This window comes from Callospermophilus lateralis, chromosome 1 (assembly GCF_048772815.1).
Source record: "Callospermophilus lateralis isolate mCalLat2 chromosome 1, mCalLat2.hap1, whole genome shotgun sequence".
Classification (NCBI taxonomy): Eukaryota; Metazoa; Chordata; class Mammalia; order Rodentia; family Sciuridae; genus Callospermophilus; species Callospermophilus lateralis.
The window spans coordinates 73,561,306-73,580,343 of record NC_135305.1 but is presented as its reverse complement, the minus strand read 5'-3'; the positions used below and the strand labels follow the sequence as shown (position 1 = coordinate 73,580,343).

Genomic DNA, 19,038 nt, shown 5'->3' with positions numbered 1-19,038 from the left:
TCAAGAAGACCTTAAAAATGACAAAAATCTGTCATCTTCATGGATAGGCAGAATTAATATTGTCAAAATAGCCATACTACCAAAAGTGTTATATAATTCAATGCAATTCAAGTAAATTCCAATAACATTCCTCATAGAAATAGAAAAAGCAATTATGAAATACATTTGGAAAATATAAGAGACCCCGAATAGCCAAAGCACTCCTTAGCAAGAAGAGTGAAGCAGGAGGCATCATATCAGACCTTAAACTATACTACAGAGCTATAGTAACAAAAAACAACATGGTACTGGCACCAAAATATACGTGTAGACCAATGGTACAGAATAGAAGAAACAGAAGAAAAAAAAAAAAAACATAAATAGAGTTTTCTCGTACTAGACAAAGGTGCCAAAAACATACATTGGAGAAAAGATAGCCTCTTCAACAAATGGTGCTGGGAAAACTGGAAATCCATATGCAGCAAAATGAAATTAAGTCCTTATCTCTCACCATGAACAAAACTCAACTCAAAGTGGATCAAGGATCTATAAGTTAGACCAGAGACCTTGCACCTAATAGAAGAAAAGTAGGCCCAAATCTTCATCAAGTTGGATTAGGTCCTGACTTCCTTACCCAGACTCCTAAAGCACAAGAAATAAAATCAAGAATCAATAAATTGGATGGATTTAAACTAAAAAGCGTCTTCTCAGCAAAGGCAATGATCAATAATATGAAGAGAGAACCCACAGAGTGAGAACATCTTTACTACATGCACATCAGATAGAGCATTAATTTCCAGGATACATAAAGAACTCAAAAAATTTATCACCAAAAAAACAACCCAATCAAAAAATGGGCTAAGGCACTGAACAGACATCTCTCAGTAGAAGATATACAATCGATTAACAAATATATGAAAAAGATGTTCAACCTGTCTAGTAAGTAGAGAAATGCAAATCAAAACTATTCTAAGATTTTATCTCCCTCCAGTCAGAATGGCAATTATCAAGAATACAAGCAACAAAAAGTGATGGTGGGGATGTAGGGGAAAAGGTACACTCAGACATTGCTGGTGAGACTGCAAATTGGTGTGACATATCTGGAAAGCAGTATGAAGCTTCCTTAGAAAACTTGGACTGGAACCACCATTTGACCCAACTATCTCTATGCTTGGTCTATACCCAAAGGACTTTAAATCAGCATAATATAGTGACTCAGACACTTCAATGTTTATAGCAGTTCAATTCACAATAGCTAAACTGTGGAATAAACCGAGATGCCCTTCAATGGATGAATGGATAAAGAAACTGTAGTATATATACACAATGAAATATTACTTAGCATTAAAAGAAAATAAAATTATGGCATTTGCATGTAAATGGATGGAGTTGGAGAATATCATGCTAAGTGAAGTAAGCCAATTCCAAAAAACCAAAGGCTGAATGTTCTCTCTATAAGTGGATGCTGATCCATAATGGGGAGAGAGAGAATGGGAAGAATGGAGGAACTTTGGATTGGGAAAAGGGAGGGGGTACGAAAGATGGTGGAATGAGAAAGACATCATTACCCTAGATAAATGTATGATTGCATAAGTGATGCAAAATTGTGTTCAACTAGAGAAATGAAAAGTTGTGCTCCATTTGTGTACAATGAAATAAAATGCATTCTGCTGTCATGTATAGCTAATTAGAATAAAAATTATTATACTCTTAAGAAAAAATAATTTTATTTTTTTCTTTTCTGTACATATATCACTAATTTCTTTTTATTGTTGCTCTGTTGAGGAGCTATAGTATAAGGTCAAAGTGATTATAGAAAGATATAGGCATCTTCTACTAATTTGCTTGTGTGTGTGTGTTGTGTGTGTGTGTGTGTACACGCACATATGTGTGTGCATATGTGTAGGTGTTGTATTTCTGGTGATTTAGCAGACATTCTATCTTAAATTGATATAAATACCACTTATCATAAATGTGATGGTCTTAAAGCATAATTCTGTTAAAGCCCTCTCAAACTTTTGGCTAGTGTTCTTCCCTGACAAATTCTCATATGGTACAAATTTCAAAATATTTTTATTATTCTAAATTTAATAAGTTGATTATTTTTAAAGAGACAAAATAAAAGAATTAGTCTTTGCCATCTTTTCTAATGGAGGTTTGTACTGACAAATTTATTCAAATTGTATTTTTTTAAAGAGATCTCCATTTTTTTCTTCACTTTTGGATATTTTCTTGGTATCAGATAATTCAATTGATATTCTTCTTATTGTGATTCTATATGTGATGTGTCTTTTCCCTCTTAGCTGTTTATGATTTTTCTTTTCACTTTTGACTTTGCTTATTTTGACTATGTTTCATGTGTATTTTTCCATACATCAAATAGATTAGATTGAGAGCTATGTACTTTTTAAGGCAAATTTGGGAACAAAAACCTGGTCATTATTTCCTTAAACATTATTTGTGTACCTTTCTCTTTCTTTGTCTTCAGACATTAATATTACTAGGCTTCTTGATATTGCCTCAGAGACCAAGAATGCTGTTAATTTTTAAAATTTTATGTTTTCTCATATTCATTTTTGAAAGCATCAACTTATCTTCAAATTTATTTTTCCTTTACCTGCTCTCTCCAATCTGCTACTAAGCACATTTAGTACAATTTTCATATTAGATACTTTTTAAAATTACAGAATTTCAGTTTATATATTAATGGTTTTTATTTCTCTGAAATTCTCTGTCACTTGTTACAACTATCTTTTCCTCTAAGTTTTAATTATATAGTTATTTTTATGTTCTTGCTAATTCCAAAATATTTGGCTTATGTTCAGATTTATTTCAATCAACTGTTTTTTATTTTACTTTTTTGTTACTTGATATGTAGCACATTTATCTTTTTCTTTATATTTCTAGTAATTTATTTTCATTATATGCTAACTTTATGACACATTTAATATAGAGATTCTAGATTCTGTTATGATCCTCTGATCACTTTTTAAAAATTTTTATTCTAAGAGGCATTGAAATAATTGGCTAGCTATTCTGTGTTTTAGAAACTTTAATTTAGATTGTGTCTGGAATTGTGCCTTTTGCCATTGTTTTTAGTCCTAACGTGTCCTTATCCCTGGGGGTCTAGAATATTAGGGCAAGACCTGTTTCTTTTCTTTCTTTCTTTCTTGAAATTCCTGAGTTGTTTACAAAGTCCCTCTCATTTGGATTTAAACTCTAAATTCTCTTCTTGCTAGCTGAGGCAGCAGTCAAAATTCCTTCTCAGGGTTTTTTTTTTTTTTTTTTTTTTTTTTTTTGGCTTTTCAGCTTCCTTGCTTTCCATCAAGTTCCCCAGTGTCAAGTCCTATGCAAGAGCCAGCCAAGGCTGGAAGGGGATTCTTATGCAGTTATTGTGGCTCCCTTTGTGTGGCTATTTCCTTTCTGAGATTTCCTCTTTCAATTTCCAGTCACTTTAATACTCACAAACTTCGAGGTCTGGCTCCTAATCTAGTAAAGCTGGCACTCTTTGAGTTTGACTCCCCCTCTTGCAGTCTGACATGTCTTAAGCATTCTAATAGGATCTTACTGTGAGAACTCTATCTGCAAGGCACACTGCCCATGTAGTGACCTAGTTGCTAAGTTATGAGGAAAACAAATTCTTCAGCACTCCATAGTCAAGCAACAAGTACAGCCAGATATTTTATCTGGGAATATATTTATGAGAGACTTAAACAGTAAAAACAGCATACTGCAGTGACACAGCCACATCAATGTTTATAGAACCTCAACTCACAATAGCCAAAGTACTGAACCAACCTAGATGCTCTTCAACAAATTTATGGATAAACAATGGAATACTACTCAACTTTAAAGAAAAATGAAATTAAGACATTTGCAGGTAAATGGATGGAGCTGGATAATGACATACTAGGAGAAATAAGCCAATCCTAAAACACCAAAGGCTAAATGTTTTCTCTGATAAGACACTAATTCACAATAAGGGAGGAGACTAGGAAAAAACAGAGATTCTTTGGATTAGGCAGAGGGGAGTGAAGGGAGGAGAGGGGGTATAGGGGTAGGAAAAATAGTCGAGTGAATTGAACATTATTACCCTATGTACATATATGATCACACAACCAATGTGATTCTACGTCCTGAACAACCAGAAGGAGAAGTTATACTCCATTCATGTATGAGGTGTCAAAATGCATTCTACTGTCATGTATAAATAATTTGAACAAATTAAAAAAAATTTAAAAATTTTTAAATAAAAATTTTAAAAATATTACTCTAATAGCAGCAAAAACCATAGGGTGGTAGCAACTTGGGCAGCAATGTAGGAAAAATTAGTCTTAAGGACACAACTAATAGAGCATTTTGATTACTGTCCTTTTCCCCAAAATTACAGTTTCCTAAATGTTTGGAAGTGTTTATCTAGTCTCCAAAACCTTATAGTCTGCTTAAAACTTTGTTATATGTAAAGGTTTATTTTTAGGTATATGTTTCATTTTATTTTATTGTTTTATTACTCTATTAAGAAAAAATAAATATTTGTGATGTGAATTTTAACTTACAGTGGCAGAGAAATATAGGTATTTTTTGAGAAACATGGTTATTTTGCCCTTTGTGGGAGATGTATTGAATTTATTACATCAGCATATATTTTTCATTAACAAATATTTACTTTTTGTAAAGATAGGTGAGACATGGGAATATTTTACATACTATGATTATGAAAACTTAAATTTGAATAGAAGCACACAATTAGTTCTCTGAGTGTTTTTTTTTTTTTTAATCAAGATAAACTACAAATAACAGTACCATTTTTATAATGTAAACTGTATTCTTTCCTTTGTCGTTTCTGGTGTCAATTTTCCTGAGTTGAAAACCTGCTTTTATTTGCTATTCTAAATATGCACTTGGAGTTTTACTTTACCTTCCTGTACCTCAGTTTCCTAATATGTAAAATAAAGAATCATAATATATAGCATTGAGGATTAAAGATGATGGTTTATGTTCGGGTCTAACAATTAGAATAGTTCTCAACACATAGAAAGTACAAACAAATGTTTTCAGCATTGTTATTTTTTGAAAACTAGATAAGTATTTTGTTGTATGCAGTTTATAAACCATTTCTAGCCACAATCGTGATAATTTACAAACATTTTGTGATATAATTGGAATATAACCTATATTTTAGTAGGAATTAATCAATATGAATAAACAAAGTCTTAATATAGGAACTATGAAATTGGACAAATTAAATACTTCAATTATATCCTTAGGACATTTATTCAGTCTCTGTTGCATTCCTAGTCTTGTATATATTTTGGACAAAAAGGATAAAAGGGTAGAATAATGAGCTATAATATTCTGCATGAAGGAAATGTTGTTGATATTGAGGAATATACAAAACCAAAAATTTGAAACCAGAACCAGGTCTGAAGTTTAGGAGAACAGTTACAATTATCTTATGTCAAGAATTCTGTTACATATAGTTGTCATTGTTTGACATGTCCCAAGAAATATTTGATGAGATGCCATTTGTATTTGTCTACTTTTTTAGTTTATGCAGCATATACTTGACTAGCACTCACATTTTTCAGGAAGTATCTTAAGTATTTCAACAAATGTCACCTCCCTACATCTTTATAGAAACTTTTTGGAATGGGTAGTAATATTACCTTAAGTCCATTATACTAAGTAACCTGCCCTGGGATGCGCAATTAGTGTCATAATGGGGTTTTCCTGCAGGAAGAATATTCAAACTCCAGATGCCTTGTTGTCATTTCTTATACTATGCAGCTTCCCTTGAGACAGCACACTTAGGTCTTAACATTGTCATAAAATACCCACCATGTTAACCATCCAACATGTGCCAAGTAAAAAAAAAAAAAAATCACTAAATTTCCACAGAATAATTTGAAACACTAAAGGTGAATTAAACCTTAATAGGTTAAAAGAATGAGTATCTCAATAATGGGCCTTTAAATTAAGGGTATATATAGTCACTCATGCTGCAGATAGTTTTTTTCTGAAATATAATAGAAAAACTTTCATAAAATTGAAGTTTTATATTCATCAAAATCTGTAAGCAAACATCATCATTTTAAAGCTAAGAATATTGATATTCTGTGATTTACTTAATATGACAATATCTGGCTTCAGAGATGACTTTTGAGCTTTACTTCTCTTGCACACTTACTCTCTTAGCAATACATTTATCCTGTTGTGTTCCAGTATACCACAATGAATGGCAACAGAGTTTATGAAGAATCAATATGGTACAGTGAAAAGGTCAAGGCCATTGATTAAGACAGCTCAGTTTTAATCCCACCTGTAGCAAACAACTATATATCCTTTGTCCACTCCTATTGTCCCCTTTAAAAATCTTACCTATTTTTAGAAGCCAGTGCTGATGCAAATCCTTTGATAATGTTCTATTGCTTATTGAATAAAGTCAAAATGTCTTATACTTTATGTTCTTCATACACTGTATTCAATGACAACACACCTATATCTCCTGGTCTACATTCCATTAATTTCCATTCTGTGCTGAACTGTACCTATTTATGTTAATAATTTATATTAAAATATACATCACACTAAAATTGTGTCACAAAAAGCACATAAATAGTCATAATTATGTCTAGAAATGCATAGTACACTACATATAATAATCAAGGTGTCTATTTTTCAAAAATATAGTTACATCAAATAATACTAATAGCATTTTTTAAAACTTTCTTTGTGTCAAGCACCATTCTGATGGTTAGACTAGAACATAAACTAGATCCATCTCAAATTCCTCCACTTCATAAGCTCTTTCCCTTATTAAAAGCAAACACCTACATAGCTCAGTCCATGTATAAGTCCTTGTCCTAAGTATTTTACACACACAGTGATCCCTCTGTATTCTTGGGTTCTGCATTCATGATTCAAATGTCCAAGTATCAAAAATATTTGGAAAAATATTATTTTCAAACTGAACATTTACAGACTTACCTTTCTTGTCAGCATGCCCTCTATAATACAGAATCACAACTGTTTACATAGCACTTACACTACATTAAGTACTATAAGAAATCCCTAGGTGATTTTAAAAATTTAGTATAGAAAGATATATAGAGATTATTTGTAAATAGTACGCCATTTTAAATAAAGTCCTTGAGAATCCACATATTTGAGTATTTGCAATGGGAAGTACTGAAACCAATTCCCCATAGATACCTAGGGATGACTGTGTTTATATATTTAATTTTCAGATAACACTTGTCCCCATTTGAAGTGGGGAAACAAGTATATAGAGATTATATAAAGTGTCTAATGTTATAGCTAGTTAATAGGAAATCTGTGATTAAAAGCCTGATCAGCAACTTTTCCCCCTCCTCTGAAATCCTGTGTTAATTAATTTTATCTTTTAGAGCTAGAGTGTCTATATATCCCAGATTGCGTGGATCTGCACTGCTGAATGCTGTTTTTCTGGCTTGATGGATAATAGGACATCCTTGCACTCTCTTAAAACATTGTTTGTATACTTGTACAGTGTACAGGAAAGAATTGCTTATCAGGCTTTAAATCACAGATCTATTAACGAGCTGTAACATTAGGCACTTTATATAACCTCTATATAAATACCTTAAAAGTGTTTATGTAAAATAAAAACATTTATATAATATCTGTGAAATCATTTTAATAATATCTATTACTAATACTATTTTTAGTGTCAATTACTAATAACTACATTGCATTATCCATGTGTATTTATATGTTTGTACTTATATTTTTGTCATAAATATATTTATTCCATATCCCCCCCAATAGTGTATGTTTTTCAGGCTTATGATGACATAGTTTGGATTTAAGGGAATTTGGTGGAAAAGTAAATTATATTCCAAAATGTATGTTTTGGAAAATGCTTATTCAACAGGAATCAAGGATTTATTAACATGACTTAATGAAAAGGAACATGAAATTGGACTTTGCCCAACACAACTTCCTCATGTATAAATTTCTAGGGTTTATACAAATGTAACATATATATAATGCCCGGCAAAGAATCTTTGAATCTTCTGACCTGAACTGACACTTTTTTCATTAACATTTTGAGGGTCACATCCTGCTTCAAGGATCTGTTCAGTTGTAGTGAATCTTTCCCAATAGTAACAAAAATAACAAAATTTTGAGAATTTTCTTGAGCTTCCAAGCTCATCTAAGGACTGTCTACAAATTCGTGGATTTCCATTTTTAAATGTCTGTTGTGAAAGGATTGGAATTTGAGCTTCAGAACTCGTATGTTGAACAAGCACCCCAAGAGATTAGACTGAATGTTGATGTGATAATGTGTGAATATCAGGCATATGGACTTGACAGTAAACTTTTTGAGGACAAACACAAGGTCAGCATTTTATGTTCCTTCACTTCCCTAATGTCCAGATAACTAAACATAAACATCTTTTGAATGAATGAATGAATTGATTGTGTTAACTACATTCTTTACAATTCATGTATGGGATAGGTGATAGGGCAGAGGGAAAAACAAGAAGAAAGTATTCACAGTAGACATTTTTTTTTTTAAGAGTGAGAGAGAGAGGAGAGAGAATTTTAATATTTATTTTTTAGTATTTGTCGGACACAACATATTTGTCTGTATGTGGTGCTGAGGATCGAACCCGGGCCGCACGCATGCCAGGCGAGCACGCTACCACTTGAGCCACATCCCCAGCCCCACAGTAGACTTTAATAGCAGGCCAAAGAGACTAAAGATATACAGGTATTTGTATATTCTATTCTACTGTTTGAAAACATATTTTGTATATTTGTCTTCAAAAGATTAGTATCTGTAAATGTTTTTAACAGACCAAAATTTGTATTGCATGGCAATAAAGAGAGTTAATATTTGAAAATGGAAGTTGAAATGGATTTTCATATCTGTTTTGTTCACTAGAATATCTAATGCTTAGACAATGCTTGGCATGTGGTTAATAACTCATTAACATTTGTTGGCTAATAAACATGGAAGTCACATGTTAAATTGGTAATATGATGATTATAGTGGTCACAATATAATGAGTTTTACGATGAGTAAGGAATATGGGCATGTATTATAAGATCACTTGGACTGGATTGTTAAACATGGATTACCTCTCATTTTTCAATTGCTTTTTTTTTTAACATAGAGTTAATATTATTTAAAATATCATGCCTCTCTTTCTTGCTGTCCAAATAGAGAAATATAAAATGATGTGACAAAGGAATGAAATTTTATGTGGTTATGATTATAGATGTTTTCAGTTCTCCTTCTGTCAATTAAATTGGTCTTAAAAATAAGTCATTTGGAACCCACCTCTCTTTGAAGGAACATGTTTAGCATTTCCTTGTATTTATTTTTCCAAAACGAAACCAAAATGTTATTTAAAATGTATGGTAAAACAAATTTGATCAGATGCTAACTTGAACAGCTCTTATCCTCTTGTTTGAAGAATAATGTAATCACCGGTGACAAGAATCAGCCTTCCAGATAGTTTGTTTTAAACCCAGTCCTTTAAAACTGCTGTTTATTGTATAAACATAGCCTGGTCCCAGTCTTTGTTAAAACCAAGCCTTTAGCTCCTTAACCCTGTGGTGTGGATTCATCAGAACTTTACTCCCTATGAAGCTCTTTATGATCCCAACAGTCTTGATTCCCCCAGATTGTTTCATTTCCAAACTATAAATATTGTTTTTTCACTCCTTGCTGTGGAAATTCAGCTACCTCCATATTACATGCTTACTGAAGTAGAAAACTGCCTAATCAGGTAGGAAAACATTTGGCTGTGAATAAATCAGCATTTGTTGAGTTTTTCAAAGTGTGAAACTAGGCAGACAAGCACATATCCTAGGAGCTCTGCTTTCTCCTACTTCCCTGTAGAGAAATCAGGGGCCAATATGGCCGCCTCTGCCATCTGTCTAAACACTTGAGTGTGTTGTCTTGAATTAACATAGCAGAACTAGTGGGGGATGTAATTAAGATTTTATTTTTACATTTCATCACCAGATGCTCTACAACATAAAGTCATCCATAAATGTTCAGATTGATTAAGCTTTTAACAAGGAAAACAATGTTAAAGATCAACTGATTTAGCACAAAAAATAAAATGATTTTAATATGTGGACTTTCTAGTGTTCATGGATTTTATACTTTTTTCCCCCAAAACTTTAAATGAGAATTATATATATATATATATATATATATATATATATATATATATATATATATAGTTTTAAAGTACAAAGTTTATACCATCACTCATTCTACCTCTAAGAAACAGCTAAGTTATCTGATATTAAACTGTAAATTCCATTGTTGAACTTTGTGACCTTTCAAAGTCTTAGAACAGTATCATGTCTTCAGTAAAAATCAAATGAATAAATGAAACCATGCAGATCATTATGATTTCTATGTAATCCATTGAAGAAGTTTATGAATTTCTGAATTTTCTAAAATATTTTCTGAGAACAGTCATTTGAGCTACTTGCAAAGTTGTACTACAGGGAGATGAAAAACAAAATAAAAAAAAAACGACGAATAGGAAAAGCATGCATCTTTACTACCAGATAATTTTCAGCTTGAAATTTGGAAAAGGAGTGCAATATGATCCTTATTGGATAATTTGTGTATGTCAATTATAAATTCAAATTGAGTATAAATTTAAGCCTTTATTGTGCAATAATAATTGATTTTTTAATTGAATGATTTGTTCATTTGTCCCAAGAGAAAAAATAATTACTTGAAAAAGGTAATATTTTTAGTAATACCTTTATTCTGAAATAGTTATAACTTTCATTTGAAGACTCCACTGGAGTGTAAATAACTTTCATTTTGGCAATGACTGTGACTTTATTTCATTTTGCTTCTAAAACCTAGGAAGTTCTCTAATATTCAATAAATGTTTGTGAAATGAATGTGCTGGCTGAGGAGAGACTTCTTGCTCTGTTGATTATGCAAATAGCTTTTAATAAGAGACTCTGATAAGATTTTAAAATACATGCTTTAATGCTCTGATTATTTCTAGTGCTCACAGAAAATTATTATTGTTAGCTTGTTGCTTAAAATAGTTCTTTGGAATTTGAGTATATACTTAATATTTAACATGTATGATAAATATATTTAAGAAGGATAAATATAGGTATTTACATTAATATTTTTGTTCTTCAGAGTCTCTCTATAAATTAGGCTAAATATAGGAATATATTATTGAAATGGCATAGAAATATTTACAATGAGCCATATAAATGATTCATGAGAGTAGAATGAATCTGACATAACTTTCCTATGTTTGTATATGAATACACCACCAGGGAAACTCCATATCATGTATAACCATAAGAATGGGATCTTAATTAGTAAAAGTTATACTCCATGTATACATATGTCAAAATATAATCTATTGTCATATATATGTATATATATACATATATATATATATATATATGTCTAAAAAGAACAAATAAATTTCAAAAGCAAATATTTACAACCACTCACTTTTCAAAAAGATATGTATGAGCTCATAGTAAAGGATATATTTCCAAAGAAAAGATTCTCTACATTTTTATACATGCACATAAACATGTTTAGGTAGGTAGTTATAAAAATAATTGAGTTAGATGTATAAAGGAATAAAACAGCAGAGAGAGAGAGACAAAGAAGGAAGACAAAGAGAAAGAGAAAGAGGAGGAAAGGAAGTGGGAAGGTTGGCCAAAAAAAAGTCAGCTAATCATGGTTTAACTATTAGTCCATTTAATCTTAGTTTAGGCTTGCACAGAATCTTGTCACTGTTCTCATCTGACAGTTTTGCCACTTCTGAACTGTTCTCGAGGCATATCTTTCTCAATTAAATCCTGTATGACAATGATTTTTATTTTAGATGATAATGTATTAGGCTTAGTGCTTCTCTTACATACCAACTGCACTGAAACAAGGAGACCCACAGTGGTGTAGGACTTTTTGGAACATCAGTCATGCACGATGCTGTAAAGAAAGTCTTGACTGGTTGTAGTCAATGTCACCAATGTCATCACTCTGACCTGTGCTCATCTGAATGCAGGCATTTTTTCCTGCAATGGAGATTTCATTTCACCTCACCCTCAACCCAGTCACACCTCAGTCATATTGTTTGCACATTCACTGTTATAATAAGAATTCTAGTAAAGCATCTCAGGACATATTGTCCTGATTAGATTTTTCCCTCTCAGAAAGGAAACATGAGTATTGTAGGAATCTCTTATTTAGGGTTAACTTTACAATTAATGATAAGCTCATAACTTCTTTCTAAAAAGTGTTTTTAAATACCGATATGACTTTTCAACATATTTTAGCCTTTTTCATACCCATTAACAGATGAAAAAAAAAAAAACAAATGATAGAAATATTTGTGATATTCCCATTATTCTTCTAAAAACTGTGGACAGAATTGAGTTACACATTTCATTATTAGATTTAGAAAGTCTCTTTTCCACCTCAGTTGTCAGATTAAAGTGAGACAAGGCAAATTTTTGAGCAGATTTAACAATTGAAATAATTTACCTTGAATTATCAAAATACTTTTCTTAAAATCAAGTTTTGCTCTGTAACTCAATCATTAGATAATTTCTTGGATACTTTCTGTTGGGCTTCAGAAATCTAGCCCAGTCAATGTCTTCTAATCAAAAGAATCTTTTTCATAATTCAAAATTACACAAAATGAAATAGGTTAATTTCTTAAGAAATAATTTATAAAAGTAAACTTATTTAGAATAATTAACTTGAGGTTTTATAGAGTTCTAGTCTAAATTTTTTTTCAATTTAAATTAGAAAGATCTACAGAAGCATGTTTTTTCAGATAGGGTAGGAGAGTGAGAAAATACCTGAGAACTATATCATGGGGAAAAAAATTACAACCAAAATTCATAACCGGCATTTAATAATATATTTACTATTTACTCTATACTTAATAATATATTTATTAAAGGTACCTACTTTTTAAATTTCCATAGCAAAATTATACCAGACTGATCACCCAGATACAAGGGGTATTTTGTTAATCTTTTTGATCTCGCTGTCCTTCAACTCAAATGTGAGTGCTGGGCAACTGGGCTGCAAAAACTCTCAGAGAAATTCCAAAAACCACCTGTGAAAAAATGGAAATTCCCTTTTCTTTCTCTGTCTCCTGTCAGTGAAACTGAGGCCCCCACAATCTTGTAGTCGGAGAATGTGAAGATAATGCCACATATTCACCAGGTAACGATCACCAGAATTCAACTATGCCACTGTCCTCTGCATTGTAAAAAGCACGAGGCAGTTTAGAAGTTGAAATCCTTGGCCTCCTTGTAAATACCTGAAAACATTTTAACTGTTTTAATTTTCTATAAAAATTAAATTACATGGATGGAAAATTGTAGTAATGTGTATTAAATGCAATAATGATAGAAATATTCTTGAGATGAAGTTGAAAAAACTTTAGGACTTATTCCAACCTGTTATAATTTTGACTAGTAGGGTAACCTTTCTGAGTTTCAGTTTTACCGTTTTTTTAAAAAATAGATTATTGAATAATATTATGTTGAGGATCCCTATATGTTCTAAAAGCCCATAATTTAAATGAACTCCACATCTAAATCTAATAAAGACAAACAAATAACTTTTTTTTTCTAACAAAGAAGAATAGCTGCAATTATTCCCAGAGTAACATTTTCAGGAAGAGAATTCAAGCTAGATGTGGTTGAATTACTAAATGGCTGAATTTGCAAATGTGGGCGATAATTAAATCATTACGCTCAACCCTTATTAAATATTAATGAATTCTCCATGACTGAATCAGAAGGGTTTTCTACATGAGGGGTTCTGACCCAGCTGTCTGAATGATGAATCATATCCCCCTCTGAGGTGGTCTTCTCAAGCTCCAAAGTACTCATAGGCCCTACCAGGAAATTTAACTGTGGTTAACGGTGTTATACTTAGCTTTTAATAAAAAATGGAGGGGGGGACTTTTAATATTGATATCACCATGTTTTTGCCTGCAAGAGCAAAAAATATTCTCCAAGGAAGAGTTCAACATCAAAAATAATAATAATAATGCCCTCAGCCAAGGCTCCGGTCATCTGAATGCACTCACCATTTGTGTGGCTTTCAGTCTGGCTGCAGACATGCCAGGACCAAGGATCAGAGCTGCATCTGGGTAGCAGGAGCTGGTCAGCGTAGGCCCTCCACCCCATTTTGTTGTTTGTTTTTGTAACACATGTTAGGCACCAAAGAGACAAACAAGGATAAAATGGCTCTCTCCTTTTCTATTTGGTTGTCTGCCAGAGATACACAGTCCAACCAAAACATCAGATTTCAATGTTCCAACTGCTGAGGAACCCCCACCTTCTTGTTCTCTGTCCACTACCATTCTTCTTTACAAATATTTTTCCACCAATGAGAATAATGTAATACAATTTCCACATAACTCTTTCCCAATTCCCAGTCATTAATATAGTATTTATGAGATACTTTTTGCCTTATTTCGTAGGAACATAGTCTGAAATGAGATATATATTCACAATATTTTGAACTATTGAAAATTTAAAAATACGGATGGTCTTTGATATACAAAAGAGATCTATTCTATGAATTATTCAAAAAGTCTGTTGTTTGAGCTCAGAATACATTTCTCATAGAAATAACTTTAAAATGGTGAATGAGACTTCAGGTAAGAAAAAGGGATCAGTGGGGAGAAAAGAGAGAACTCAACTATCATCTAGTACATAATATTATTATTTTTTAACCCCTGCAGGCAGACAGTTCTGTCCAGTACGTAATAGAAACTGAGAAACCCTTAAAATCTGGGAAGCAGAGCAAAAGGCAAAGACTGTCTCTTTCATACCTGGGAACAGTGGGACAATAGGGACATGTTGGTGGCACCCGTGCATTTGAAGGTTCTGAAGGATGCCTGCTACTCTATGGCAGCATTGTCACAGCTTCCACTTTGAGAAGGTACAGGAGGCCACAAACTAAGGACAGTGTGGCCACCCTAGCTGCTGACATTTACAGAGCAATTGTAAATTGGGTGTTTTAAAGTAAGAGCTTGCCAAAAAATAATTAAACCCAGGTAGATAAAGAGTTTCGATTTGGAGGTATGGTTTGGAACTTGGAGATCTATTGGATACTTTCAATTGGCTTTGTGCATGTTACACTATATTAAAATAGTATAATTTCTTTTATTTTAAAGAGAGAGAGAGGAGAGAGAGAGAGAGAGAGAGAGAGAGAGAGAGAGAGAGAGAGAGAGAGAATTTTTAATATTTTATTTTTTAGTTATCGGCGGACACAACATCTTTGTTTGTATGTGGTGCTGAGGATGGAACCCAGGACGCACGCATGACAGGCGAGCATGCTACTGCTTGAGCCACATCCCCAGCCCAAGTTAATTTCTTTTATTTAAATTTTTATCTTAAATATTTCCAAACACTCATAAAAATAGAAAAACAGAATGAATTTATGTCTCTTTTGCTCTTGTTCACAAATCAAGATTTTGCTTCATTTGCATAAATTATCCTTTTCTCTTTTACATTTTTTATTGTCAAAATATTTTGAAGAAAATTTGGATCTTGTGTTATGTATTCCTCAGTTACACAACTCTTAAAACCAATTGCATTTTCATGCATAAAATCCCGTTTTAACTCCCAATAAAAACTTTTTATCATTTAATATTCTGATAATAATACAATTTTCCCATTGCTGAAAATATCTTTTATGTGTGATTTGTTCAAATGGGTATTCAAACAAGGTTCATATATTATGTTTGGTTCTCTTCAACATGAGCATCTCCCTATTTTCCCCCTGCTCTCCTGACTTGTGACCAAATTCACCAAATTCATGTTTGCCAGTGGCTATTTTATCCCCTTAAACACCATCTAATTTATTCCTGTTTTCCTCAAAAGTTACTTAAATGGAAAATAATTCTAAAGGTGTTTTATTTTTTGAAATACCATAACAAGAAATTTATTTTTCATTACTCAATATTTGTATAACACATCAAGTGTCTTACATAAAGCTTACTGTACATTTTTAATGGCACCTACTTGTTTCCTATTATCCTCAGGATTTTTGGACTGAGGAACAGGGGATTCCTCCAGAGAAATGTTGAGAGACCTTTAAAGAGTTAGGGAGGGACCAGATCTTGTTGTAAGTAACTTGACTTTCAACCAAACTTTGAATTATACTTGTAAGATGGAATTGTAGAAGGTTCATCTACAGGTAAAACTCCATTCAGAATTCCAGTTGAATAAGCATGATCACCCTAGTGCAATCAGTAATTACCAGAATAGAACACTGTAGTTAGATGACTCATTACAGGGTAGAAACAACCCAATGATGTTCTGCTAACATAAATAAAGCCATAGATGAAAAGTGAAAAACAAAGTAGCATGGAACTTAAAGGAAGTGTTCCTTACCAATAGTGATACATAAATATAGTAACCTTTGTAATCCCAGAAACATATCAGTATCTACTTACTGTCATTTCCATGGTAAAGGTGAGAAAACTAAGGAATAAAATCTAAGCTATTTCTCCAAGATCACAGAGTTATAAGTGGTGGATTTGGGAACTGAACTGAGGCAGTCTTGCTCTTCACCGTGTTACCATACTGCCTCTGGGAATGGAGTTGTGCAAACATTAGTCTCTTTATTGAACTCCAGGTGACAAGGAGACTTCTTCCTATTCTCTAATGTCAACCTCAAAATTTGCTATAATTCATAAACTGTGTGGGTTTTAAATGTATTTATATATTATAAACTCACTTAATAATAGCTATGTGTGGAAATATTTCTTTTGTTTAAACAGATCATCAATAACCTTGGTCCTTTGGAACTGATTCTTAATACTCCTAGCCATCATAGGGTTCATCATGGTAAGGAAGTTCTATTTCTTCTTTATTTCTTTAAAAATTCTATAATTGTTATATTGTCTTGCATCAATTCATGTAAATCTCCCATAGAGTCAGCACACATTGTCTACATAGCTATATGTCTTCTGTTATACCTAGATCAGTCTCAGGTTTGAATCATGGTCTGTGGTGGGGTAGCACTTTCTCCATCTGGCTCTTGAATTCCTCTTTTTATTATATCTCAGTCTCCTTGTAGAGGGAAAATGTGTTAATCAGCTGAGGAGATAACATTGTATGTATTGAAGCAGTCTCTTGAAGGCTCAGTTCTGAAGGTCTTTCCTGTCTATAACCAGAGAGTACTTAGTCTTGAAAACTGTTGGGAGTTGTACAGAGTCTAATAAGCCACACTCCTCTCTCCTTTTGAAGTCCTATAAACAAACTCAATATAAGCTTCATTTACCAGAGGAGCAAATCCCATGTGGCTAGTGCCTAATGTTTAGAAACAACAACTTAAATGATAATAGAAATGTTTACATTTGTGCACTAGGAGAACTATAAAGAATGTCCATATCAGCATTATTTATGATGCAAAAAAAAATTAATTCAAATATTTATCAGCAGTACAAAAGGTAAATAAATTATAGAAAATTCATTTTTTACAATAAAAATGTTCAAATAATTGCTATATTCAATTGTATGATTAAATCTTACAAACATAATATTTAGAGAAGAAAGCTAATAATAAAGGAATAAATACTAAGCTTTGTTTTTATACCTCCAGGTTTCATAGGAGCACTCCAGTCCTGCCTTCTCAAGGGAGGTACATCCTTCCTCTAGAACAGGGGACAGAGCAGCACAAGCTCCCACAGGCAGAGGAGAGAATGGGTCACACTCTTCCAAATCCAACTGTCACTCTCCCATTCCCAAGGAAGAGTTAGAGGGGGAGAGGTCAAGAGCATTATATTCTTGCAGTTTTCTATGTATAAAAGGAAAAATAAGCAATGGAATAGAACAAGTCTAGATTTAAAAACAAATAGCTGCAGTTCCCTTTGTTTGACTTCACTTTCTTACTTCTACTGCTTTCTATCAGGGTTTCTCAACCTCACCATTGTGGACCAACACTTAGTTGGAGGGCTATTCTGGGCACTGGAAGCACTGGTTTCTGTGCATTAGGTGTCATTGCTGCTCCTTCTGAGCTGTATCTTTCAAGGATGTGTCCATATATTGTCAAATGTCCTTTGAGGGGCAAAACACTCCCTCATCCAAAAAAAAAGCCATTGTTTAGACCATGTGATGGGTTGAGCATCTTTACTGCCAATCTCATTCTATTTTTGCTGTGAGGAAGATTTTTGCTTTATCTATGCTTCAAATGTATATTTGCATGTAAGAAAAGCTTGTCAGGGAATGAGAACACGTGAAGATAGTTAAGTTTATTGGAGTAGTGGCTTGGTGGATTTCTATTCTTTTTTAGATTTGTATTCACATTGATATGATCATGTCAATTAAAAATATATTAAACAAATTGTAATTTGTGTACTTTGGATTAGGAAAAGCATCATATGTTAAATTAAAAGGCCAAAAGCAATTTAAATTTTACTTATGTATTTTAATAATTAAATTATTAAAGTTATTTAAAATTAACCAAGATTTATTCTAATTTTCTTCTTAAAACAGATGTAGAGAAAAGGATAAATGATGTGACACATCAAAAATTAAAAATAAAAAAAAAACATACATGTATTATTTCCTTATTTCCCATTCAGTTTTCTCTATACCATTTACTTTTTAATTATTTAATTAGTAGTCTTGAAAAAATAACCATGTAGATTTATCTTACATTTTTTTAAACTGAAATTTGTGGAAAGTGCATATAATTTCAAGAAAAACTTGTTCTTTTTAGTAAAATTAACTGAAAATAAATAAAATGAAACTCCATTGCTGGAAAAATCTGTTGTTGTCAAGCCCAAGATACTCTCAGGAATATCATTCTGTTGCTTAAATCTTAGTTTAATAGTACAAAATGTCAGCATCACTAAAATCTTGTTCTAAAAACAAGAAAAAGATATTTCAAAATGCCAAAGCTCCTTTTTATTGAAAAATTATTGTCTATTATTTTCTTTCATAGGCAAAAATCGTTACTGCATAGACAAAAACTATGGTGGCACTCTTATTATTTGGGATAGAATTTTTGGTAAG

General features: G+C 32.3%; 1 protein-coding gene across 1 annotated transcript in view; it reads left to right on the top strand.

Moving 5' to 3' along the window:
• The window catches only part of Agmo (alkylglycerol monooxygenase), a 333,523-nt gene that overhangs the window by 147,073 nt on the left and 167,412 nt on the right, over positions 1 to 19,038 (top strand). The window contains exons 6-7 of the mRNA XM_076863071.2: positions 16,800 to 16,866; positions 18,968 to 19,033. Coding sequence (XP_076719186.2) covers positions 16,800 to 16,866; positions 18,968 to 19,033 — 133 coding nt within the window. The remainder of the gene's footprint in view (positions 1 to 16,799; positions 16,867 to 18,967; positions 19,034 to 19,038) is intronic.